This window comes from Electrona antarctica, assembly GCF_951216825.1.
Source record: "Electrona antarctica genome assembly, chromosome: 17".
Taxonomy (NCBI): Eukaryota; Metazoa; Chordata; class Actinopteri; order Myctophiformes; family Myctophidae; genus Electrona; species Electrona antarctica.
In genome coordinates, this window is record NC_136798.1 from 30532030 (window position 1) to 30559405 (window position 27376).

At 45.1% G+C, this 27376-nt stretch overlaps 1 protein-coding gene across 2 annotated transcripts in view; it reads right to left on the reverse strand.

Moving 5' to 3' along the window:
- Window positions 1–2728: 2728 nt before the first annotated feature.
- Window positions 2729–27376, reverse strand: part of lpgat1 (lysophosphatidylglycerol acyltransferase 1) — a 78458-nt gene continuing 53810 nt past the window's right edge. For both annotated transcript variants that reach the window (XM_079526049.1, XM_079526048.1), the window contains exons 7-8: window positions 5182–5288; window positions 2729–4405 (exon numbers count right to left, since the gene is read on the reverse strand). In XM_079526049.1, the coding sequence (XP_079382175.1) occupies window positions 4254–4405; window positions 5182–5288 (259 nt within the window). In that variant the 3' untranslated portion in view covers window positions 2729–4253. The remainder of the gene's footprint in view (window positions 4406–5181; window positions 5289–27376) is intronic.

Genomic DNA, 27376 nt, shown 5'->3' on the forward strand with positions numbered 1-27376 from the left:
ATTTTTATTTTTTATTTATTTAAAACATTTTTTTTTGGGGGGGGGGGTCCCCAGATGACAGTGAAGTGACAATGTAAGGACTTTACAAAGTCCTTTACAAAGTCCTTTACAAAGTCCTTTACAAAGTTTAAAAGTAATCCACAGTCTATACTATAAAAAACAGGTCAAACATTGGCCAAATTGTCAAATGAGATACGAAAGAGGCAAAAAGTTTGAAAATAGCAGATCCACAAGCTCACATTCACAACGCCTTGCGTTGTGTGAGGTTGTAGATCGACTTTTATCACAATATTTATCAGTGGAACCGAGTCAAACGGAATGTAATGCCTCAACAATTCCAAGTGCTTGTCAGGGTGGGGTGGGGGGGGGGTCACAGCCTGAAAAGATTGAGAACCACTGCTCTACAAGGACCAACAGGATCAGAGCGGAGAGACCTTATAAGAAACTGTTTTTCACTAGCAGTTCACCTAAAATCAATGTCCTCAGCAGATTGTTTTTCCCACAAGGGGGTCAGGTTTTGAAACCGGGCCTCGACTGAGCGATCGGGCAGCGCCGGAGCCAGGAGGAGGGGGGCCTTCCTTTTGGGCCCCAAAGCTCAAGTGTCATCTTTAAGCACACATTATTAACATCCAAGGTCAGGGGTCAAGGTCAGGGGGTTTCAAAACAAAAATTGAAGAAATAAGAACCGAAAGTAACACTGAGTGATGAGAGAAATCCTCACTTTCTTTTCTTTTTTTTAAACCGCTCATTTAAAAAACATTCAGGATATTTTAAAAAAGAAAAAAAAAAAAAGAAAAAAAAACCCTAATCAGAAATGTTACGGAACGGAGAGAGAGAGAGAGCACGTTTTTGCATTCATTCAGAACAATTAATTCTTCCTCAGCTTTTTATGTACAAGGTTAAACATAATATCGTGACAACGGGAGGACCAAGTTCAAGTAATTTAAAAATGAAATAAAACAGGACCACTTAACAAGTGTTTTTTTTTCGCCGCCAAAAACTCTGACACCACAGAGCAACATGGCGTTAATTATATACGTATATTATATATATTTAAAAGGGGGAGGGGGGGGCACAACCACACACACTCACTTTAGGCAGGTTATGCTGTGAATTTACAGTAATGACGCCTACGCTTTCGGAAACCAAAATCTTGATTTCTTTTCTTTTCTTTTCTTTTTGAATGCTGAACATCAGGGTGGTGTTCTATAAAAAATGTTTTCTTATTATGTCATTGTCTCACCCTAATGACAATAAACTTATGGCTTAATTATTTGCAAAAACATGTGGTTGCGATGAGGTCCATCGATCAGCGTCTGCACCCTTCAGTTCAATCTGGCTGAAGCGAGAGCTGTAAGACGCACAGGTGTGTGTGTTTGCATCTGTTTGTGTATGTGTACATGTGTCTGTGTGGCGTGCGTGCGTGTGTGTGCGTGTGTGTGCGTACGCGCATACACATGCAGAGGGGGTGTGCTGCAGAAGGAGTTGTCTTCAATCTGAGCAGCAGTCTTTTTTTTGGGGGGGGGGGGGGGGGGGGGTGTCACTTAAAGACGAATCCATGGAACGGTGCCCTGTAGGCCAGGTGTATGCAATCAATGCTGAGGTGTCAATCTGCGCTTAATGGTACACCTCAGCTATGGCTGCACCCTGGGGCACCTCTCCATGGGTTTACAGTATTTCCAGGGGGGGGGGAGGCGGTTGAAGAGAGGGTGCTTGACCAAACTTCTGTCCCGTGTGCCATCAGTGGTGCCTTCATCAGCGCTTTCGGGTCACGTTCCCCCAGTCTCGCCTCTTCTTCTTCTTCCTCACCATGGTGAAATCTTTCAGAAAAACCCAACCCCTCCACCCAGTCCCAGACAAAAAAAAAAGAAAATCAAGCTCTACTCGTAGTCTCTTGCCAAAGAGAATGCATCTGGCAAGCTACAGCAACGCAAAGTCTTTTTTTGTTTCGTTATCCTGTAATCCAAGCGTTTACTGTACTTCCGTGCCGTTTACATTTCAGACTAATAAAGTACTATTCAATCAAGTGCCGTTAGCTTGGAGATCCTTTCCTGTCGACGCGCCACAGAGCGTATAAATCAGGGCGTCACTCGAGCCTGGTGCCATACATCATAGGGCGGGGCCATTCGTCATAGGGCGGGGCCATACGGCATAGGGTGGGGCAATACATCATAGGGCGGGGGCCATACGTCATAGGGTGGGGCCATATGACACAAACAAATGTCAAATCAAATGTCCCAACGCATCCGTATTGTGAGTTGGCAAATGTTTTTTTAAGTATAAAGTACGGCTCATAAGTGATTAAACCTTGATTATGAAAGGAGTGCATCTCTCCTGAGATTTTTGGGTTTTCCTTTTAGCATTGTTCTCCAAACTGCACTGCCGTGCTGTTTTCATACGTGCTAATTAAATTAAATGAAGTATTCAATCAATCAAGGAAAATACAACACTTATGCTATATGGTATAGTCTCATATCGTGACATGGATATTGACATATCGCCCAGCCCTAATAAGTCATCATCCCTTCAGGCCCTAAATGGGCCTCCAGTGTAAACATTGATTCTCTCTCTCTCTCTCTCTCAGTCAGATCAGAATACTGTCTTGCAGACAGAAAGACAATGAAGACAACACATCGACAACACAACCCCCCCCCCCCCCCCCCACCCCCCCCCCCCCCCCCCCCCCCCCCCCCCCCCCTCCCTCCCAAAATAAAACAAACATCAGACATAAGAGGGTTAAGGGGCTGGAAAATAATAATAATAATAATTATAACAATAATAACAAAAACAATAAAAAGTTAAAAAACATCAACAGCTACCGTTCCAGGAATATTTCCTGGGTGGGGTGGAGACAGGGACAGAGTGGGAGGGCAGGAAGGGCAGTATGGATCCCTAGTGCAATGAGGAGGGGGTTGGGGTACCCCTCCTCTTCCTCCGTCTGGAAGGGTGTGGTGGTCCGGCTGTTTCAGCCGCAAAGTCACCAGAGTTCCACCAGAGGGCGTAGTTCAGTTCTCACCAGGAAGGATTCAACGGGCAGACATTACGCTTTTTTTTTGTTTTTTTGCGCGCACACACGCATGTACACACATAACCACGTGCACACACACACACACACACACACACACTGTAAAACGACTATGGCAAAAGCCCGGGGGGAAAGAGATTTTCTTTATTACATTTTTCTTTTCTTTTAAATCTCTGGGACCCCAATCTACACTGGAAAATCCAGTTTATTTAACTCTGAGAGTGTACAAATGGAACCAAATGCACCTGTAACAACGGGTCCATTTGGTTCCATATACACTCTCTCAGAGTTGCACACACACACACACACACACACACACACACACACACACACACACACACACACACACACACACACACACACACACACACACACACACACACACACACACACACACACACACACACACACACACACACACACACACACACACACACACACACTTTAAAACGACTACGGCGAAAGCCATGGGGGGAGGGAGATTCTGGGTTGTTTTTTGTTTTGTTTAGTTTTTTGAGGGGAGGGGGCAGGAGGGGTGGTCCTGAGCCTCGTTCATGATCGTTAAGATTGTTATAAAGTAAAATGTTATGAGCGAAGTGGGCGTGGCCTGGCCAACGCATGATGAGGAACATGTAAACAACATCGACGTGTGTGGGGTGGTGATGGGAAGGGGGAGGGGTCGCCAGAAACCATGCGCTTTATCTGCTAGGGTTCGGAGCGAGTGTGTCACGTAGGCGTGTGTGTGTGTGTGTGTGCGCACGTGCGTGTGTGTGTGCGAGAACAAGTTGGTGTGCATCACGTGGGTCTGTAGTATTGTCTGTGCACAGTCACACTCGTCTAACCCGTAACGTTTCCCTTCGCCTTTAGTTTTTCTGTCTCTTCTGCTATTCTCAAATGTACATTCATCCATCGTGGGGGGTGAGTTTAGGGGGTGTGGAGGTGTGTGTGTGTGTGTGTGTGTATGTATGTGTGTGTTTATGTGTGGGGGGGTGGGGGGGGTGGGGGGCGAAGGGGGGCCGGCGTTTCGCCGCACCCCAAAAAACGGATCCTGAGGCTTTTCGCCGACGGTTCCACCGAAGACTTGTCGTCCCCATCCATCCTTCCTTCCTTCCTTCCATCCATTCTTCCTTCCTTCCTTCCTCCCCTCCTCGCCTCGTTGTTTTCTTTTGTTTTTGCTTCTTCTTTTATTTCTTTTTAAAAGCCGATGGCCGCCGGCTCCGCCCCCTGCTCAGAACACGCAGCCGTACAGGTAGCGGAACACGCTGTACCACAGGTAACCCGACGCGAGCGCCAGCACCTGGACGACGCACAGCCCCGCCACGTCCAGCTCCATCGGCCACGACGCTATCTCCTTCTGGCCTTTCGCCGGAGGGAACGCTCCTGGTGATAGAGAGACAGAGAGAGACAGAATGAGAAATGGTTAATCAAACTACCTGAATTAGGCGATTGTGTTGTTGATTCCTTTTAGATGAATCGCTAAGAAGATAACTGATAGCTGCAGCCAGGCCTGGAAGTTTAGAAGCAATGCCACTTTGCCTTTGGTGTTCAATTCATGTCTCAATAGAACAGCGGCTCCCAAACCTTTTTGGGCATGCACCCCCTCCCGACCTAGCTGATGCACCCCCCCCCCACATGGAAATATAAATTGCATAAGCTATATAGAGACCTATATTTCCTTTTTATCCACATATATGAACCTGAATATGGCATAATATATGCAGCATAGGCTATATTCTGCATTACTTGCCATATATTGGCATAATATGTTAATATATTTAAAATAAAACCATAGCACCACCATTAGACTTTTCATGTCGCGCAACCCCTAGAAGGCGCTCGCGCACCACAAGGGGTGCACGCACCACAGTTTGGGAACCACTGCGAATAGAACATCAGGGAGACAAAATAAGACCACCACTAATTATATTGTATTGACATACTCTACCTACCATACAGATCGGACAAAATTCCATTTTATTACTTAAAATAATGTTACATAGTGCTGCTTTAACTATCAGTTACTATCATAAATGAAAACACCATTTCATATCACAATATCGTTTTTTACAAATGACCGGATGTCCCGTGCGGGGCAGTGGATGACACACAGACACAGAGACATACAGACATACAGACAGACACACAGACAGACAGACCTGTGTCGTAGAAGTGAGCCAGCAGGTCTTCTTTATCCACGAACCTCTGATACAACCAGTCCGTCAACGGCTCTGTGTCCAGAGGAACCTCTCTGATGGGGTACATTCTGAGAGAGAGAGAGAGAGAGAGAGAGAGAGAGAGAGAGAGAGAGAGAGAGAGAGAGAGAGAGGGGAACAGACAAAGAGTTGAGTTTTGACCATTTCACATTTGCTTTGGCAATGTAACGTTTACATTTTCTTATGCCAGTAAAAGCTCCTTTCCATAGAGAGAGACAGACAGACAGACAAAAAAAACAGATTATTCAAGTCGTGCTCAGCACAGGCTGTCTGAATTGATGGGTGTTTAAAGGAGTGGTAGGAACCAGCGGTGTCAGCCTGGTCCCTGGCTCCTGCCTATCAATGCAGTGTCCTCACTGTCGTCCAGAAACCACGTATCTCCGCCATTTACACACTTCATATTGTTTCATTGAACCGATGCACTACTTCGCCCGTATCACGGTGAAAGTAGCGAAAATTGTAGATTGGCTACTTTCACAAAGTGAAAAGTGGTAAAAGTGTCTGTGGGTTTTGATAAATATGACTTAAACCAGTGAAACAAAATACATGTTTTTTTTTTTTTTTTACATAGAAGGTTTCCACCTGACAGCGACGGTGTGTGTGTGTGTGTGTGTGTGTGTGTGTGTGTCTGTGTGTGTGTGCTAAGCTCAGCTCTTTGGGCACTTCATTAGCTTGCAGGTTCATCAGAGGGCTAGCAGGTGACAGAAGTGCTGAGAGGGATGGGATGGGAGGGGTGTGTGTGGAGGGGTGTGTGCGTGTGTGTGTGTGTGTGGGGGGGGGGGGGGGGGGGGGGGGGGGGTATGCCCCCTTAATGGATGGGATCAGCACCTAAATGTATATAGTTGCTGTCGGCAGAACCCTCATATCTCCATACCGGTATTCTAACTTTGTGTTTTTTCGTTCATTAACGCCTACTACTTGATCACAGTACAGCGTCACACAAAAGCATAGAAAGAAGCAGATCTACAATCTCGAAACACGTTTTGAGCTTGTAGATCTGCTACTTTTGAATTTGAATCCTGAAATGTCCAAACCATTTTGGACATAATGATGTTTCCATCCGACAGATACGATATGAACGTTTAACATATTAGCCTACTTGCAAACATAACAATGTCTGCTCTGTTCCATGAGTGTTTCTTCTGGTTTTATAGATCGTCGGCCACCGTGGTGAGGACAATTCCCACATACTTAACCACATGAAACGCCCCCGTTCTGAGCATGTCCTAATAGATCTACTTAAGCGCACAACGTCTAACTACACACTGCACTGTGGGCTTTTACGTTGCCAATGTTCGGTGATGAGATTTAGTGTAGTTGCTCAGCAAACTTCCCAGTTTGATCCCGAGCTCACCCAGAGTTTGTGTCGAAGTGTCCTTGAGCAAGATGCTGAACGCCTAATTGCTCCCAATGAGCAGGTTGGTGCTTTGCATGGTTTCCTCCGCCATCGGTGTGTGAATGTGTGTGTGTGAATGTAATCCACAATCATTGTAAAGCGCCAAGAAAGACGCTATATAAATGCACCATTTAAAGGGGAAAATAGTAGGGGACCAAGTATAGACCCCTGGGAGACCCTGGTTAATGATGTGGAGGTTTAATCATGTGATACAAATCAGGTGACTTAAACATATTAACCACTTAATCCCCATTTACATCATTGACCAGGGTCTCCCAGAGTCTATACTTGCTCCCCCTAACTGTTTTCCCCTTTAATGAAACGGTGCATTTATAGTTTCCAAGACCGACGACGGCCTAACGGTTAGAGGTGAATGCCCCCCTATTCCCTTGAGCAAGGCACGGAACACCCCACCCACTCCAAAAGTAATGACCAAAAGTAGTATAAGACTCTTCAGGGCCCAGATTTTGTGTGTGCAGGGTGTTGCTGAAAATGAGCACCAGGTCAGCTACTTCCCTGGGTAGATAAAAGATAATAAATAAATAGTCCGATTACGGAAACAATAGTCCTACACGAGTGTGTTGTGAACATCTGTAATTAATATCGTTACAACTTCACACTACTGTTCGTCTGCATTTCGTCTGGGCCAGCCAACCGTAGAAATGTAAGAGGATGCACCAGTGGAAATTCAACACGAGACCTGCCTTGGCGAATATGTTTGATTAGGTGTGTTATGGTGTAGCTCCGCAGGAGTCTAGCCGTCTATAACAGGGGGAGGTGACAAACTGACATATTGAGCCTACGACACACAGTATGGCATCCCCCTTCATATTCAGTAGATCCCGTGATTTTCTGTCGCCAGATGTAATTTCCTGGGGTCTAGTAGGACTATAGTAAATAACAATAAAGTTTGAGTTTGTTTGAATGCCCCCAGTTGAAAAAGAAAGAGAGTTATTGTCCTTTAAACTATACTGTATGGCTCTGTTTGCCTTTTTGGTTTTAATCTGGCAATCTACTATTTGTTATGTTATTGTGAAGCACTTTGGGCTGCATTTTATGTATGAAAGGTGCTATACAAATAAAGTTATTATTAAGTATAATATTTCACCCACTCTTGTTTTTACAACTGTGACTGACATGACAATACAGTTTCAGCTAATGCTTGCTAACCCCTTGCCAAGGAAAATTGAGTGATTCTGCAGATCCGTTGTTGGCCTGCGGATGTCCCCAGTGGACCGTTTTACACACACTCTCTCTCCAATCACCTTCAGACAGAGGTTATTACACTCTCATCCCTAGGAGCGTTTCCTACATGCTCTCACTCGCTCAGTCATTCCTCTGCCACCAGAACAATAGCAAGAAGGTAGCGAGGGAAGCAGCAGAGGCGGAAGCGGCGGTGCCAGTGAGCCGTTTATTGATCGATTGTGAAAATAGTCAATACACTCATTAGAGAGCCTTTTCCACAAAGGCAACAGTTGAAGCTTCAGGATTACGGAGACGGATGACTTGTGTTTATGGAATGTTGTCTGAGGCTGAGACCGGGTGCCAGATAGCAGTCAGCCAGGCACACTCATTACAGTAACAGCTAGTCAGCTCTTTAACCGTTTGAAACCTAGAGTCCCTAATTTCGACAAGTCATTATAATGCGAGCGTTCTTCGAAAATAGCCAATCTACAAGCTCACAACGGGTCACTATTGTGACACATTGTGAGCTTGTAGATTGGCTAGTATTTTCTAAATAGCTAATGTACAATATTTTTGTACAATATTTTTGGTTATAGAATGTGGTTATGATTTTGATGCTATATTAACTCATTTTGCTGGAGACCACCCTGGAACCCCTTCAAGGCCCCGGGGGTCCCCGAACCAAAGATAGCACCATAGAGCGCCGTCCTGACGTCACTCGCTCATCCCCTCGATTCCCCTGGTTCAGGGAAGTCATTTCTCTTGGGAGAATAACATGGGGTCATCTTAAAATCGTTAAATTCATATAAGCATTGTGGTCCAAAAATTAACAAGCTGTCTCAGCGTTATTGTCAGGGAGGTGTCTGTATCGTTTGTGACAGTCACTCACTCATATATGATACAGTCTGTTTCTAGCGAAAATGTAACTAATTCAGTAGCAGTAACAATAGCGTTTTCTCTCAGTCAGTTGATTCTCCATATCCATATGAGTGAAACGGCCGGGGTGACATGTTTATTTTTTAAACACAGTTCTTATATGAGGCGATCTAAAATCCCCCTGTGAGGATTACAATGCAAATAAAAAGTACATGAACCCGTGGATTTGCGCCCTCTACCGATATTGACGTCAGACTTCGGTGCTCTATAGGGGACCCTGGTCAACAAAGTATACGAGTTGTTCAGCCCTGCTTCTGTACGGCAGTGCCATTTCTGGTGTTTTTCGGGTGAGTCTTCACACACAGCTTCTGGGTGAACAGTGCACAGCTAACGCCAGCCGCCGAGTTGTTTTCGACACGGTGACAGAGCTATCTTCTGTATTTGATTACATTCATTACAACAGAGAAAACCCTGAACTGCGGTAGGGACATACAATGGAAACAAGTACCCCTTTTTGTGTTATCCTTTTAGCCCAAGTGTTACATCTTTGACTAATAAATACAATCAATCAATCAAAAACATGAGCCACATACTGTAGTGGCACCTACTGCCTACTAATACACATGCCCCATGTATGTCAATGGAAGCAGGAGGCCTCTATACACATGCCCCATGTATGTCAATGGAAGCAGGAGGCCTCTATACACATGCCCCATGTATGTCAATGGAAGCAGGAGGCCTCTATACACATGCCCCATGTATGTCAATGGAAGCAGGAGGCCTCTATACACATGCCCCATGTATGTCAATGGAAGCAGGAGGCCTACTAATACACATGCCCCACGTATGTCAATGGAAGCAGGAGGCCTCTCCACAGTTGAAATCATAACGTGTTGGATTTTCTAAATCTTGGCATGGGGGTTGTCTATTTTGGCAATACATCAAAGATCTTTGACTGTACACGGCCACACCGGGAAGGAGAAGATAACAAAATCACCTGATGACTCAACGTGCCTCGCCTCATCAAATGTGCCACCTTCGGCAGCTTGTCTGTGTCATTACCAGAGTCAGTGTAGGTGTTGTTCAGTCTAGTTAAGGTTCAGGCAGCTCTGGAAAGTATATTTACTCAAGTACTGTACTCCAGTACAATTTTTATGTACTTTTAGTTGACCATTTCTATTCTTTCCAATACTTCATACTTTTACCCCACTACAATCAATTGACAGCTTACGCGTTACTTTGCAGATTTAGATCATTAAAACAACACATAGTTTAACCACCACTCATTTTACATGCTCTACAAACTTGTGAAAATAGCAGATCTACAAGCTCACAACGCAGCGTTTCTCGCCACGTTGTGAGCTTGTAGATCATCTATTTTCAATACTACTTTTCTAACTTCAGGAATTTCTTAGATTTCCCTTTGATTTCTTCATGAAATTACTGGGAAAAAAATCATTGAACTTGTTAATTAATTCATGACTTTTGGGGAAATGTTTTGAAATGACAATTAAAAGCAAAATGTAGGAAACAAAAAATGAAGGGACCCATAATAATGTGTCCACTTCCCACTGTTTGCTCTACAACGATGCAACGTGTTGTAGGCTGTATTTGAAAAAAAGTTTTCCAAATGGCAAAACGTGTACTTTTACTATATTTTGATACCTACAGTATACGCACTTTTTGTCAAGTAACATTTTGAATGCAGGACTGTTTCTTGTAAGAGAGTCTGTCGGGTGCAAACCGGCGAACTGCGCATGTCCAAAACAAAAGTAGCAGATCTGCAAGGTCGAAATGCAGCGACATTGCTTTTGTGTGACGTTGTAGTGTGATGAAGTAGGGCGTTACTTTGCGAGAATGTTAAAATATGGAGATAAGCGTATTTCTGCCCGACAGCAACAATGACTACACAGTATGGCTACTTCTACTTGAGTAAAAACAAATATCGGAGTGCTGGGTTCAGTGACATGTCTGAACACATGCAGCCCCTCCTGGCCTTCTAACAAGCGTTATTGTTTCTGTAAAAAAGAAAAAAAGAAAAGAAAAAGCAACAGTAGTTGTTCATGTTTCTACTCGTTCCAAAAGGTCTAACAAGGCCTTTTATGGCTAGAACAAGGTTCATGCCACAAGGGTCTTCATAAAATCCAGGACAAATGGCACAGTATTCAATGGACGAGCCTGTTTTTCTGCATTCCTGAACAAATTGGTGGGGCTTTGAAACATAACAACAGTGTCACCCAAAGGAGAGGGAAAAAAAGAAGGAAAAAAACTGGGTCTACCGTAATGCTGGCTGGCTGCGTGGCCACCTGATAGGGTGACAAGGGACCCGGCCAGGCCGCCACACCCTGCCCGTCTTCTGCCACAGCGGCCTGGGTGATCACATGTGACATGTCACCCCTGGATGGCTGGCTGCCACCTGGGTCTCGCTACGTGCCAGCCGCCAGCTTCAAAGCACTGATTTATACTGGCCGACATATTCTCATTTCACTCTCTGAAGTAGTGAGGGACCAATCAGGAACCAGTATGCAAATATGGGGCAGGTTTGTCACCAGCGGCCCCTTGGAAATACAGGTTTCACACAGAGATTACACCTAATATCTACGCAGTGATATTAGTCTGGCCATGCCCGGCTCAATATATACTGCTGATTTATGCTCAGTAAATAGCAGATCCAAAAGCTCGCAAGTTGCAAGCTTGTGGGCCCCCAAATAATTGGCAAAACACTATGATTTTAACGATAATATAACACGAATATTAAAAAAGCGATACCAAAACATAATAACTTAAAGTATACAATGTCAGTTCACTGGTAGGCATTTATGAACTGTCCATAACCCACCAATGAGAAGGCATTTATGAACTGTCCATAACCCACCAATGAGAAGGCATTTATGAACTGTCCATAACCCACCAATGAGACATTTATGAACTGTCCATAACCCACCAATGAGACATTTATGAACTGTCCATAACCCACCAATGAGACAGAAATAGACAGAGATAGTGCCATCATATAATGAGGATTAGTAAGGAAGGACCAATTACACTAACTATTGTAAAGGTTGCAAACGGCTGAACTGCCTCTTTAAAGCTGCTTTTATTAGCAGTGGCAGCTGTGTTACTTGCTAGCCTGCCATGTATTTAATCTGCTGTAGTTTATTTTTATTATTATTTTTTTACCTGAACTGGAAAACAAGCTACACAATCAGCCTAGGAGGACGTCATGTCCCTTTACGTCTCATCTGTGAGATGCACTGAGGCAGAATAAAATGACTTAATTTCACATTTTCTCCGGGCAACTGGTGGCAGTGTGACGACGTGTTGCCACACAGCTGACAGCCTGCTAAACACCCTGGAGCACCCAAGTACCAAATGAATACAACTGTTACATTGCCGGATTACAATTATTTCAGATAATCACAATTATTTTTGATTGATTGATTGAATACTTTATTAGCACGATTATTATTTATTTGTCATATCGGCCCAGTGCAGACAGACAGACAGACAGACAGAGCGGTTTCCTCATATAATAGTAGGAGGATAGGATAGGATAGGATAGGATAGTAGTTTAGTCATAATAACAACAGAAATGTCATGACAGTGACAGCCCTACTGGTGGCAGTGTGACACACTGGCCTGGCTGGCACACATGCTGACAGCACTGACAGACAGCAAGGAGCAGTGAAGTGGCCAGGCACCTCGCACCTGCTCCTAGCGTAAAGCAAGTCTTGTTGTGACTGTAAGCCGATAGCGATGTAATCCTAGCGGAGGGGGAAAGGGAAGCGGGGCCACTTACACTACATACATGCAGGTCAGGAGCATTTAAGAGCCATGGCAGGCAGGTGGCTTTCTGCCTGCCGCATATCCTGCGCGTCAAATATTCATGGAGGAATTCAGTGAGTCAGTGAAAGGTAACTGAGGTTTGGAAGAGGCTGGCTGGCTTGCCCTGAATCAGTGTTGCCAGATTTTGCGAGAGAAACGAGCAACCGGGTCTATGACAACAAGCCTAAAATAAGCGACTACGGGCTGGTCAGTCAAACCTTATTGTCTTATCTTGTTTAAGAGCAGTGGTTCTCAATCATTTTCATGTCAAGGACCTCCAAATGAGTGTGTTTGGCCACAGACCACCATCTAAAAATATTATGTGCCAGTGACACCCGTGCAAGATTTGGTCACCGCATGACTAGTCTCGCATGGCCAGACTGTTGCCTCCAACAATTTCGAAATGCTTCCGGTCATACAGTCTGGAGCACGGAAGCTCTGATCATGAGCAAGCGATGAAGTGAGGCCTCCTCCCCACGTCCCTTTCGTCTTTATAGTCGCACACATTTATACTAATATAAATCGAAATCGTCTAATATAGCTTGCTGCTTAGCAGAAATGGATATAAAAATATATTTTAAAATAAATGTTCGTGAACAAAAATGCCAGCTTCCTTGCTCGGATTTACTTGCAGACTCTATGTAGCATTGGGAGATTGTGGAACAGTTGTCTGGCTACGCGAGACTACCGGATGACCATCTGAGCAGCCATCAACTGGGTAAAGCTGAAACTCAAAACCCGGGGATTCATAAAGATCTGTCTTTCCATAGTGAGAGCATGAATAAAAACAGCAACAATGCTGTAATGTTTTTTGGGGGAGGGGTCCACAAATACTGACCTAGTAGTACAGCTGATCATCTTTGTGTGTGTGTGTGTGTGTGTGTGTGTGTGTGTGTGTGTGTGTGTGGAGTGGGTGCGGTCTAAGTCAGAGACTGTGAGGGTCTCAGAGGACATTATAACTGACCCCCTCACCCAGGTCAGGGCAACGGTCACCTATGCTGGACACAGTCAACTGCTAAGAGCTACCAGACGAGTCCTCATGGATGTACACCAACACCAACATCAACAACACTGAACTGGACTAAAACTCCAAGGGAAACTTGCATGTCTTCCTATGCTGATCACTCTGTATCACATCATGCATTCATTAAGAACACTGCACTCAATGAGGACATTATCACATTCACAGTTAAAGCCAGACTACAAGTCCTTCCCACCAGACTCAATGGTCCTCATTCACAACGGCGTTTACGCTCATAAAGTGACGTTACGTGAGCGGAGCGGACAGGCATTTACGTGGATTCCCACATTACGTGGGAATTCATGAACTTGAACGTGAACTTGACACTGACGTTGGTTGGTCGTAAATTCCGCTAAAAGCTGCGCCAGCTCTCATGGTCGTGTACGGCTTGCGTAGATTTATTAAGAAGGCTTTAGTCTTCATGCTGAATCAATTAAAAGTCCCCAAACCTCAGATAAAATATGTAGGCACATGTGTCCCCAACATTGGTCAGCACATACAAAAATGATAGCCTATATAAAAGCCAAGTATCACTTGTATGCCTATATGCATGCATTCTAGAAGCAAGTCTAGAGTCCCATACAGAAACTGCCCCCGAGCCTGACACCTTTTTATTTATTTATTAGGATATTTCTAGCATGCGCGATTGCGCTGCTCACTCGGCAGCCTTCTACTCGCAGTGCAACTCGTTGTGAGCTTGTAGATCGGCTCTCACGGACTCGCGTTGCATGTTAAAAAACAAACTCAATAAGAACATACACTTATCTGCATTCTGCACTGTACGAATCCAACGTTGATTAGTGTAGTAATGTCTGCAGTATAGGCCTATTTAAATTGTTTCGTTATGGAGCTCCTTTGAGTCAGTCTGACTGTCGGTGTGTGTGTGTGTGTGTGTGGGGGGGGGGAATTAGCCCTATATAAAAAATCACACCCGTGTGAACTGAGTGGTGTAAGGTTTTATATAGCATGATCAGCTGTGGTCTGACGTAATGTCTGACGTAATGAAATAAGGTAAGGTATTATGTAGCCTGATCAGCTCTGATCTGACGTAATGAAATCACACCCGGATGTGATTTCACAACTGGCTTTTTCTGTGCAGAGAAAATGACCATGGTTGCTACGGTCATCCAGTTCACCCGGGTGTGATTTAATTACGTCAGAAATTATTTTGAACATAGCAACCATGCTCATTTTTTTCTGCACACAAAAGCCAGTTGTAGGAGTGGTTTACACCACTCAACAAAAGCCAGTTGTAGGAGTGGTTTACACCACTCAAAAAATAGAAGACCACATTAGCCTATTTGAATGAATGGCATCAGCGTGTTTGAAAGTCAGCCAGTCATATCATAGTTTTAAGCCAGCTCACCTCCACTCGTGCTTGTTCACAAACATGACGGACAGACAGACAAGAAAGGCTGTTGATGATGATTATTATTACTCGCTGATCAGCATGTTGACAGAGACTCAGCCAATTCAAGTTTCACGTAGGCCTAAATGCCTTTGCTGCAAGCACCATCTGCCTCCATTTGCGTTGTGCATTAATTTATAATAATGTATATTATTGATCACATGCGGACACCACACAGAATAGCCAACTCTTACCTGCAGCTGAGGAAACATACGTAGTTGGATCGGATGAAATATAGCCTTTAGTCCAAATCCCACAAGAAAAAATAAAAATAAAATATGTCCTGTGTCCATGCATGTCCATATATTTGCTTTCCAAATCCGACAGTGCAGGGCAGGGAATTAATCACCGCAGTAGACTAATCAATAGGGCCTTTTATCATTGCCGAGTTTTAATATATAGCATTTGGTCGTGTGGTGAACAGTACAAATTAACTTCTTTCTCATTATGTGAAAGTAACTGTAACATCAGTTAACTTATTAACGTTCTGACATTTAACAAGGAGTGAAGCAATGCGTGCCAAGTTGGCAAGTTTCGTTTATAATTATATACATATAACTCGCGCTGTTTGCTTGAAGATCTGTCCGTGCAGAGACCCGCCTGTCAAAATTAACTGCTCTACAAGCTCATCGCGGCTGTTGTTGTATCCTCTGTGCAGTCTATGATGACGTATTTCTATATTTCCTGTTGCCTTATATGGTCGTGGATGTTCCATCAAACCAGGCGACACCAGGCGAATCGCTTGGAAAAAATGCGGAATGGATACACTCGCCGATCCGCACAAATTAAGTGATTACACCTGGTTCCCTGACTTAACCGTAGTGTGATCGGACGGATTTTCCGATATCTATACGCATGACCTTTACGCTTCCGTTACACTGTGGCGTATTTCTCCTTTGTGAATGAGGACCAATCTCTCCATCTGGTTCCCCACCACTCAGGTCCCTCATTGTTTGCACCACGCCACAGAACAGATCACCGAAACACTGTCACACATCTTGAACGGCTGTTATGAATACAAAGGGATGTACCGTACATAGCACGCCATGATAGAATAGTGGAACTCATAGCAAAGGACATATCAAAATATCATGCATCTTCAGTGAAAATGTACAAACAATCCAGGGGCATTTCATCCATGCTCCAACTCTGTGATAACCCAGATACCTTTACATCTCTGACAGCTAATACACCACAGACTGGTTGTTAGAGGGTTCCAACAACTTGGGATGCCCAAAAAGGAGGCAAAAAGGCTGGCAAAGTATTGTGGCGTCTCTGCTATAATTGGCAGCCGTCATATATGGCGGAGACGCTGTTGTGTGTGTGTGTGTGTGTGTGTGTGTGTGTGTGTGTGTGCAACATGTTGCTATGACAAAGGCAACACAGTCAAAGGGTACGGAGGGCCGCCATGCTCAGTCTCTTATCTCAACCAGAGACAGATGAGGTGCAAGGCAGGAAATTAACTTTTCCATCTTCAAGCCACAAATTCAAATGTCACTGGCTTCAAATGTCACTGTTGTTCAGCCACGTTCATTACTTTTCCCCCAACACACAGATATGTTTTTTTACAGTTGAATATTCTTTACTTTACAACCAATGGAGCTCTATGTCCAACACTGTCCAAAAACTGAAAGAAAAGACAAAAACATAACACATATGGAGATAAGATGTTCAGCAACAATATGCATCACTGTACCACCTCACCTGAGCTTTTCAACAGTAGAATAAGGCCTCCCGTCAGTGGCTCATCAGCCATCAGTCACTGTCAAACAGTGTGCACACGCCTGACTGTTTATGATGCAGGGTTGTAGGCCTTTAACGACTGTCAAACAGTGTGCACACACCTGACGGGTTGTAGGCCTTTAACGACGAGGGTGAATGCTCACAGTGTGCACACACCTGACTGTTTATGATGCAGGGTTGTAGGCCTTTAACGACGAGGGTGAATGCTCACAGTGTGCACACACCTGACTGTTTATGATGCAGGGTTGTAGGCCTTTAACGACGAGGGTGAATGCTCACAGTGTGCACACACCTGACTGTTTATGATGCAGGGTTGTAGGCCTTTAACGACTGTCAAACAGTGTGCACACACCTGACGGGTTGTAGGCCTTTAACTGTTTATGATGCAGGGTTGTAGGCCTTTAACTGTTTATGATGCAGGGTTGTAGGCCTTTAACTGTTTATGATGCAGGGTTGTAGGCCTTTAACGACGAGGGTGAATGCTCACATAAATCCCTGGTTCTCAAACGTTTTCATGTCAACGGCCAGCAAATTGAGACATACACTGTATTACTGATTGAATGCCAAGAACGAGTTTTGACGACCGCCAACCAAACGCCCACACCGCCAAGGATGTGTTTTGGCGACTGTACTTTACGTTAGACGGCGCTCTTTGCCAACCAACGAGGCACCATTTTACTCTCCATGAAACAGTATTGCAGGAAACCAGTATTGCAGTATTGCAAAAACAGCCACCGTTCACTTCCATGTTATTGCATTTTTAGAAATGCCTTTTTCTCAGCTTCCATGCTATTTATGTACACTGTATTGGCAGCACTGTGAGTACAATATTGGCCTATAAATTAATTATGTAAAAGTCTAGCATTCAAAACCAGATATATTTGCAATGGATGTCTCTTGATGATTATATCAATTATAAACATTTATAAACTTTAATTAATACAAATTATTAAGTCACGTGTGTCCCCCCCACCACATTTTTTTAATGTCCAGCATTTTAAATGATCTGCTGCCCCCTGCCTTTCTTTTGAAATGAAGCCAAACATGTGTTTTGGTTTATGTTTGACCCAGACCCCTCAAACAGTGCGTATAACACAACAGCACACCATGTCACTTCCAAGTGTACAATAAACACAAGCGCTGAGATTAGCGCTGAGATGCTAGCCCCGCCACGCTCCAGAAGACTGCTCAAAAAACTGTAACGGCTGATGTTGGAGGTAGGTTATCAACAGGGAGGGAGAGCGATGCCCCCGATGCCCTCTCGCGCCCCAGCTGTCTGTCTGCACGGGCAGCCAGGGTGTCGAGTTACCCTCCAGGACCGCTGCCAAGTGGGTGAGGGTAGGAGAGAAGAGGAGCCCACGTGGCAGAGCATTCGAACCGCCAGTACACTCAGTGCACCGTTCTGATCGAAACACAGTCATACTGGGTTTCCTTCACTCAGCACCATGTTGATACCGTAGTGCCGTGTTTCCGCGAACAAAAGCGCAGCGGGGACGACGGCTACTTGGCAGGTCACCGTAGCTGGCATCAGTGTTGCCAGCTAATTACCAGCGGGAGTTGCTAGGGGGGCATGGTCGATTTGTTGCTAAAAAGTTCCTAATTTGTCCTCACTATGTCTATTTATCAAATTCTACTATCGAGCTTGAGGACACGATTCAAAGTAATAGGGTGACTGAATAGAACAGGGCGCCCGCGGAGAAGTGGAGCCATGTTCCACTCGGTTCCTCAAGCTATATACTTGTGAGGACATTTGGCTCTTATAAGTATGGTATGAATGTAACTGACATCAGTGTTGCCAGCTAATTACCAGCGAGTTGGTAAGGGACAGGACGATTTGTTGCTAAAACGTGGCTAAGTGACTTTGTGATCAGGGGCTGCACAGTATATCGAATTTATCATCATCGCAATATCAACATGCGCAACATACATATCGCAAATGACTGCTTCAATACATGGTATATTTGCTTTGCATGTATTCAGACACTGCATAATTTGCATATGAATCCCATTAATATTTGGCCAATCACTTGGACCCCCGCTAATTTTGTTTTAATTTCTTTCAGGTTATTATTTGTTTCAACAATTCAGGTATAATTTAAAGGGTGTTTAGATTAGATGAAACGTTTTAAGCGGAGCAGTGAGAAACTATATTGCTATGTTGGTGGTGTATATTAGTTGTATCCAGGTGCAATGCTTTTAGTAAAACCATGCTGTTGGAATGTCTCCCAGAGGATTTGTTAATGTGTAACATTGTTTTCTCACTCAACAGTAAACCAACAAACATCATAAGTGTATACAGGGTATCTGCACATATCTAGTGACAATTATGGACTTTTAAGCCTGTGTTAATACCTCTAAAATGAAAAAGCAGCGTCAAAAGTAATCAAACTATTATTATAAAAACATATTCAAACAATTGAATGCCACAGACGAAAAACAGTCTAAGTCCACACTATTGATCCATAATGTATAAATGATAGATAAGGGGTCAGGACAACAAGGCCTTTTCGTGGAGGGGTCAGAATGAAATTTGGACTTAGACTGTTTTTCGTCTGTGGTACTCGTCAAACTATTTTTCTGTGGAGACGAGTCAAACAAAATGGAATGCTTTAACTCCAGCAACTCCAAGTGCTTGTCGGGGTTATTAGGGGGGGTTGGTCCATGACACGTTTGAGAACAACTGCTATAGAAGACATAATAGAATGAAAGACACTTAGCTCTGTTATTATGGGGGTCACTGGGGCCAGTGGGGCCCATACGTGTTATTATGGGGGTCACTGGGGCCCGTACGTGTTATTATGGGTGTCACTGGGGCCCATACGTGTTATTATGGGGGTCACTGGGGCCCATACGTGTTATTATGGGGGTCACTGGGGCCCATACGTGTTATTATGGGGGTCACTGGGGCCCATACGTGTTATTATGGGGGTCACTGGGGCCCATACGTGTTATTATGGGGGTCACTGGGGCCCATACATGTTATTATGGGGGTCACTGCAGGGATCGAACCACGCGGTCGGTGCAACGCTTACCGTTTATTTTTTAAAGTACTTATCTAAAATCAGACAGATGCCGGAGGCCGTGAAATCCCAGCTGTTAATAATTGGTCCATTTAGGGTTTAATCTGCGTCCCCCCTCTGGCTGCACACCGCCCGTGGCTTCCAGGAAAAAAAGAGTAACAACAGCGGTCAGGACACCACCACCTCTGTCTGAGGTCAGCAGGTCAAATGTGAGGCAACAGCACAGGTGGTTTACTCAGAGACACACACGCACACAATTGCTGTACTACTTGTGAGGACATACATATTTTAGAATGGCAATTTTATGGCGCTCCGGTGGCACAGTGCTACCATGCCTGCACCACCGTGGTGGATATTTGGCATTTATGTAATCCTATGGGCTAAGGGTGGCACCCAACCGTCAGCAGGGAGTGTTGGGCGGGAGGAGTAGGACGAAGGCTCTGCGTCCTCCCGGTGGGGGCTCCTCACTGGCAGGTGAGTCAGTATAGGATACGACGACAGTAACACACAAATATGCGTGGGGATTAAATAATTGGCCTAACGACTAAATTGGGGAGAAAAAAAAAAACCATTTGTTTTTTTTTGCATAGTTTGACATGCACATATTTGAATGATGCATAGCTCCACACTGGATAGCACCACACTGCATAGCACCACACTGCATAGCACCACACTGCATAGCACCACACTGCATAGCACCACACTGGATAGCACCACACTGCACCACACTGGATAGCACCACACTGCACCACACTGCATAGCACCACACTGCACCACACTGCATAGCACCACACAGGATAGCTCCACACTGCATAGCACCACACTGCATAGCACCACACTGGATAGCACCACACTGCATAGCACCACACTGCATAGCACCACACTGCATAGCACCACACTGCACCACACTGGATAGCACCACACTGCACCACACTGCATAGCACCACACTGCACCACACTGCATAGCACCACACTGGATAGCACCACACTGCCTAGCACCACACTGCACCACACTGCATAGCACCACACGGCATAGCACCACACTGCACCACACGGCATAGCACCACACTGCACCACACTGCATAGCACCACACTGCACCACACTGCATAGCACCACACTGGATAGCACCACACTGCATAGCACCACACTGCACCACACTGCATAGCAACACACTGCACCGCACTGCATAGCACCACACTGCATAGCACCACACTGCACCACACTGCATAGCACCACACTGCATAGCACCACACTGCACCACACCGCATAGCACCACACTGGATAGCACCACACTGCATAGCACCACACCGCATAGCACCACACTGCACCACACCGCATAGCACCACACTGCATAGCACCACACTGCACCACACTGCATAGCACCACACTGCACCACACCGCATAGCACCACACTGCATAGCACCACACTGCATAGCACCACACTGCACCACACCGCATAGCACCACACTGCACCACACTGCATAGCACCACACTGCACCACACCGCATAGCACCACACGGCAGCAAAACACACCACACCAACAGAATGAAATGTGCGTCCACCTGGTGACCGTGCTCTGCCGAGTCATGACGTCACGGCCCCCCCCCGCCGGAGTGTTTAGGGACGACGGAGCCAGTCTGAACTCTGAAGGTCAATGACGCACACACACACACACACACACACACACACACAACTCTGTCTCGCTTATCACTCACTGACCGTTAAACAACTTTCCCACGTAGATAAGGGACAACATGACCTGAGATAAACTGCTGCCGACCGCGTGTGTCTTGTGTGTACATGGATGCTCAAATCTCTCACAGACCATTGTTAACAATTTTGTAACACATTTTTCACTGGGTGAAAATGGCCTAACCTGTAATCCTGGGCTCTACTCCCCCTCTGCCAACCTGGGGAGAGCCCCGAACTGAGCTCATGCTTCCTCCAATGCATGAGGAGTGAGCAGGCCGCTTCTTATCACCTGACAGGGGAGAGTTTCCCCGGTAGGACGTAGCATGCGGAAGGATCACGTTATTCCAAACCAGTTCCTTTCCCCTCCATCAGGCGCCCCGGCTGGCCAGGGGGAGGCAGTATAGAGACCAGGATTACTGCATGCTTTTTGTGAGGGTACCTACCCTAGGGGACACAGGGGGAACATGCAAACTCCACACAGAAAGGCTCTTTAGCCAACACCACCTATAGGGTATGGGCGCTGATGACGCGGAGGAGAGAACACGCCCCAACACCCACAAATCGAACCCAGAACCTTCTAGCCACCGCACCCCTCACACACACCATTGTTGATGCACAAGTCAATGCTGGTGCTTAAAGTCCAATTTCTCCTATTTTAATTTTAATTTCTAATTTCCTCGTAAAATAGCAGAGCTACAAGTTGTAGATCAGCTATTCTTTCATATAATTCTGGGTTTTAAGACAAGCATGTTCTGAGAGGAGGAATTGGTGCTTTAGGTTACAGCATTATATTAACCTCCCATGTATTAGAAAAAAAGCCCTGACCATGTACACACTCAGTGAAGTGAAGATCTTGCCATCGAGAAATAGGTGGCAGGCCTGGAGTTGAAAATAAATAAATAAACACAGAAAGACAGAGAGAGAGAGAGAGCACGAGAGAGACGCACACAGAGAGACAGATGAAAAGATAGAAAATAAAACGAGAAACAGTACGTTTGTGAATGTGTATGTGCTCGCATCTCCTCTGCGACGCCAACTAAAAAGACACAGGGTGAACTTCTAATCATCTACGATCCCCTGAGGCCGTCTGCGATCCCCCAGACTCTCATTATCCCCTCATCAAATGTGTGTCTGAGTCTCAGAGAGGGAGGGAGACAGAGAGAACAGAGAAGTGACAGGGAGACAGTGTGATGTGTGACCACATGAAAAAGATGATGGTATTTTTCACACCACGAATCTTAGAGCCCCTATTCTGGGGCAAACATTTGGCAAAAGAAAAACCCAGTATGCACTAGATTTGATTTATACTACAGGTGTACTAAGATATCCTCGCTGTCGGTCAGAAACCTCTCGTTGCTGTCAGGTTTTAGATTTGTTTTTTAGATAACCTCTCAACTCCATTTGATCCTCAAACTGTCTGCTGCTAACTGCCCCCCCCCCCCCCCCCCTTCTCATGCAAGTAATTGACAATATATAAAGTCACAATACCAAGGTTCATGAGGCAGTATTGCATTGTTTTAAAAATATAAGGTTTTCTTCATTTCCTGAAAGACAGATATTTTTCATTTCCTGAAAAATGAACATTTTGGAGTTAGGTGGTTTCTCCCCGACAACTAGACACTAGATTTATACTAGATGCTGTCGGGTGGAAACCTTGTATGTCCAAAACGGTTCCTTGTTTTAAAATAATTGTAGGATCGAAAAAATATCTGATCTACAAGCTCACTGTGTGTGGGGGCACTAGTATAGATCCCTGGGGGACTCCTATAGGGTTTAAGTGGTTATCATAAATACACCTGTTAATGGCTTCATTTTTAGATCTGGTGTTTGTTTACACTTTCTCTGTAGTCATTAAAATGCCAACTGAGCAACTGAGTCAATGTTGGCTAAACGTCATTGCGTGGTTAATAATTCCCGGGCGGTTGAATTCCACTCAGATCAATCTTAACTACAGGGGCTACAGTGTTTGGTAACATAAAAAAAAGGTAGTTTACAAATAAACAAAGGAAGGCAAAAAGGTTTTCGGAAAACTAGAATCTGCCTGGGATCTCAATGGGTTAATGGAAGGACCATACCAAACCAGTGGTGTGGCCTGTTCAGTTCATTGCCTATGACTCATGGTATCCTGTACTTATACTGTACCTCATACTGTACTTAGCATCACTGCCCACCGTTTTTTCCAAAGCATTTTCCAAACTGTGGTTCGTTTTAGAGCCACCGGATTTCCCCCGTCTCAGCACGGTATGAGATTGAAGTTAACTTGCTCAAGATATCAACACTGTGCCTTCCTTTATTTATTTGTAACTACCGTTTTTATATTACCATTGCAAACACATCTGTAGTTAAGATTGATCTGTGAGTGGACTTCCACCGTCCGTCCACGCAATGACGTTTAGCCAACATTGACTCAGTTGCTCAGTTGGCATTTTAATGACTACGAACCTCTGTTGATTCTTTTCACAGGTATATTTTGTGTGTGTGTGTGTGTGTGTGTGTGTGTGTGTGTGTGTGTGTGTGTGTGTGAGGTACGCAGGTACAAAGCATCCATCTGATGACCAGGCAGACTGAGGATGACTATAAATCATGTCAACTTGGCTGGATTCTCAAACAGACGCACAGGGCAGCAGAAAAGGACAAAGAAAAAGACGATGTCGGGTAGGAGACCTTGTATGTCCAAAAACTGTACTTTTCAGGAATTGTGGATTTTTTTTAAAAGTTGTAGATTTGTAACACTCTTGTATGATGAAGTAGGGCATTAATTCACAAAAAATAAAAACAAACACATATAAAGTTGAAATATGGAGTCGACCCAGTTGACCCTGATGAAGGCCCATGCTGGCCGAAACGCGTCATAAAGGATTTTTCTACTTCAACTGCACAGAGCTGCCTTGGACCCTCTTTAAAGTTCGCCACCTTCTTACCTCCTTCCACACTGATTTTGACTCATTCAACGTATAGCACTTTTAAATAACTCGTGTGCTGGAGATACAAGGTTTCTGCCCAGCAGCAACAATATAGAATCCAACCTATCTAACACCTCCCCTGCTCCTACACCCACCAAGCCATCCCATCTGCCATTCACATCACATGGGGCTTATGAAGCTACTGTCTGGGAGAGAGAGATTATGTAGGGAGAGAGAGAGAGAGAGAGAGAGAGTGAGAGAGAGTGAGAGAGAGATAATGTATGTATGTGGTACAGAGACAGGGAGACAAACTGGGTGTGAGAGAGAAACTGACTGAGAGGGGGAGAGAGGGAGAGAGATAGAGACAGAGAGGGAGAGAGAGAAGGGGGGGGGGGGGGGGGGGGCGGAGAACTGGAGAGACTGTAATGTATCTACAGTAGGAAGTGGATTCATAGTGAAAGCAATTCCTCCATACTGGAATGACATGATATGGTAAATGGTGCATATATATAGCACCTTTATCCAGAGCGATTTACCATGTGCATTACATTCATTCACTCACTCACATTCACACAGAGACGGTGGAGGCACCAACCTGCTCATAAGGATTGGTTAGGGTTTAGCATCTTGCTCAAGGACACTGACTAAGGGCTCGATTTGCGTCACCGCCGTTACCTGCGACGCGGCCCGCAAGTCAGGCGCTGCCCGAAAATTACGAGTATAGGGGCTTACTCGGTCCCTAAATGGTATTTTTGGTCTAGCGTTACCCGCTATCTATTATGCCGACACCGGTATTTGCGCCTAGAGGTGTGGTCATGGGCGTGTTGGCACGCTTTCCCCTAAATTGCTATTTTGGTCACACACATTTGGGAAGGCGCATAGTGGAGTTTAAAAGCACCCGTAAGCCGTATGCCAAATTAGTTTGGTGTAGAGCGTTAATCCGATTTCCCGAAATTTCATTATCGCTTGATACCGTTTTGTAGAGACGACCTACACGCACAATCTATATATACCAAATGAAGCACAAGTCTGCTTCAAGGCAGCAACACATCACATTTCCATGGGCTATGAGCAATAGACCATAAGACCGGGCATAACGAGCAACGGATAAGGGATCTCTTAAAGGCAATGGCATGTGGCACAGTGATTGGTTTCATTATTGTAACGCCCAAACCACACCTATGCATAATGTAACGGGTAGCGGAGGTGTTTTAGGGATTTAGACAGGTGACCAAAATAGCCACTTTAATGCGGGAACGCCCCTTCCCCAATGCTAAATCCCCAAATAGTGTCTTTAGAATGCTCGAACGAAAATAGAGCCCAAAGGGCACTATTTTCGCCAGTGCCTTAACCCTTATCCCTAAACTTCTTTGCCTTTTTCTATCTATTATACAATTGAGAAGTTGTCCCGGAGAAGTGTCCGCAACACGGGACCCAAGTCAACAGCTACGTCATGACAACACCGCCATACACCGCCATCCTACACACTACACTCACACGACAGTGACGTCACAGACTTACCCTCCGCGTCGTTCCACGGCTATCTCCTCATGTCGCGCCGCACGCCGACACTCAACACCACCCGCGGAACAACGGTCATTGCACTGCCACCAAAACCGCCTCCCTTCCACACTCACCAAGTCGCCTCCCTTCCACACTCACGCCACAATCGCCCCAAGGACCCACACCCCCGCACGCACACACGGAACACTGTCGCCAGGTCTATGAAAACAAGCCCAGAAAAAATGCCATTCAACACGCTACTAACACACACTACAACTCGCTTACAACTCGCGGACCTGGCAACACTGCATCCTGCATCCATTGGCTACCATTGCTAATTTATTGCCACATCTAAGAAAACAAGCCCGCAAACCCTGACTTCCTACAGGCTACTTAAACACACTACCACTCGCTTACAATACACGGACCTGGCAACACTAACATGACCTCTTCCATTGGCTCTATCCCCACCACGTGACCCACGAGTTTCCATGTTACATTGCGCACTTCCGAAAAGTCAAACGGAAGTTACACACACACACACATTAGAAGAACAAGACGAACACAACACTACACACACACACGGGCCACGGACCACTGTTGCCAGGTCTATGAAAACAGAAACAAGAAAACAAAGAGCTTGTGGCTGAATAATAACTACATTGGATATGTTATTTTTTCCCCCTTCCTGGTTCTCTCTCATGTATCAATGTAATCCTTATTATGTAGTATGCACACTCACTCTGACGTCCTAACGCACGGTCCGGAATCCAGACTCCTTCCGAGGGAGGTGGAAAAAGAGCACCTGTCTGCAATTTGCAACTGGACCTAGAAAAGTCTTCTTGCTTGCCAAAATAAATCACTCCCAACTGCTTTCCTGACTGTAAATATGCTTTTACTGCGCCTAGTATTGAAAAATTAAATAAATGTATTACAAGATGTATTTAAATCAGCGAGATGACATCTTACGTTGTAATTTACTGCCAAAGTCCATCGACTTGGCTGGCAAAAAATTACATTATAACTCCCCTAAACAAACATTAAAAGTCCATAGACTTGGCGTAATTATATGACTATGACGTAATTTCGAGAGGCCATGCACTGGAGGGGCTAGCAGCCCTCAAAAACTGACATAGCCTTAATGTAAAAAAACAAAAAACAAAAAACAAAAAGTAGTAAAAATAGCAGATCTACAAGCTCACAACGCATCGCAACATTTTCACTAGTTTGGGTCCTGGGGAAACTGTAAATCATATGCACACTCATTCATCTGACATCCTAACACTGCCAAGCATACTCCACTACTTATCGAGTATATAGACTCTATACCACACCTACAGTATACTAGACTGGACACATTTGTAGCCCCAAAACCAATGCGCGCGCACGCACGCACGCACGCGCGCACGCACGCACGCACACGCACACGCGCACACACACGCGCACACACACACACACACACACACACACACACACACACACACAGTTTAATCTGCGTCCCCCTCTGGCTGCACACCGCCCGTGGCTTCCAGGAAAAAAAGAGTAACAACAGCGGTCAGGACACC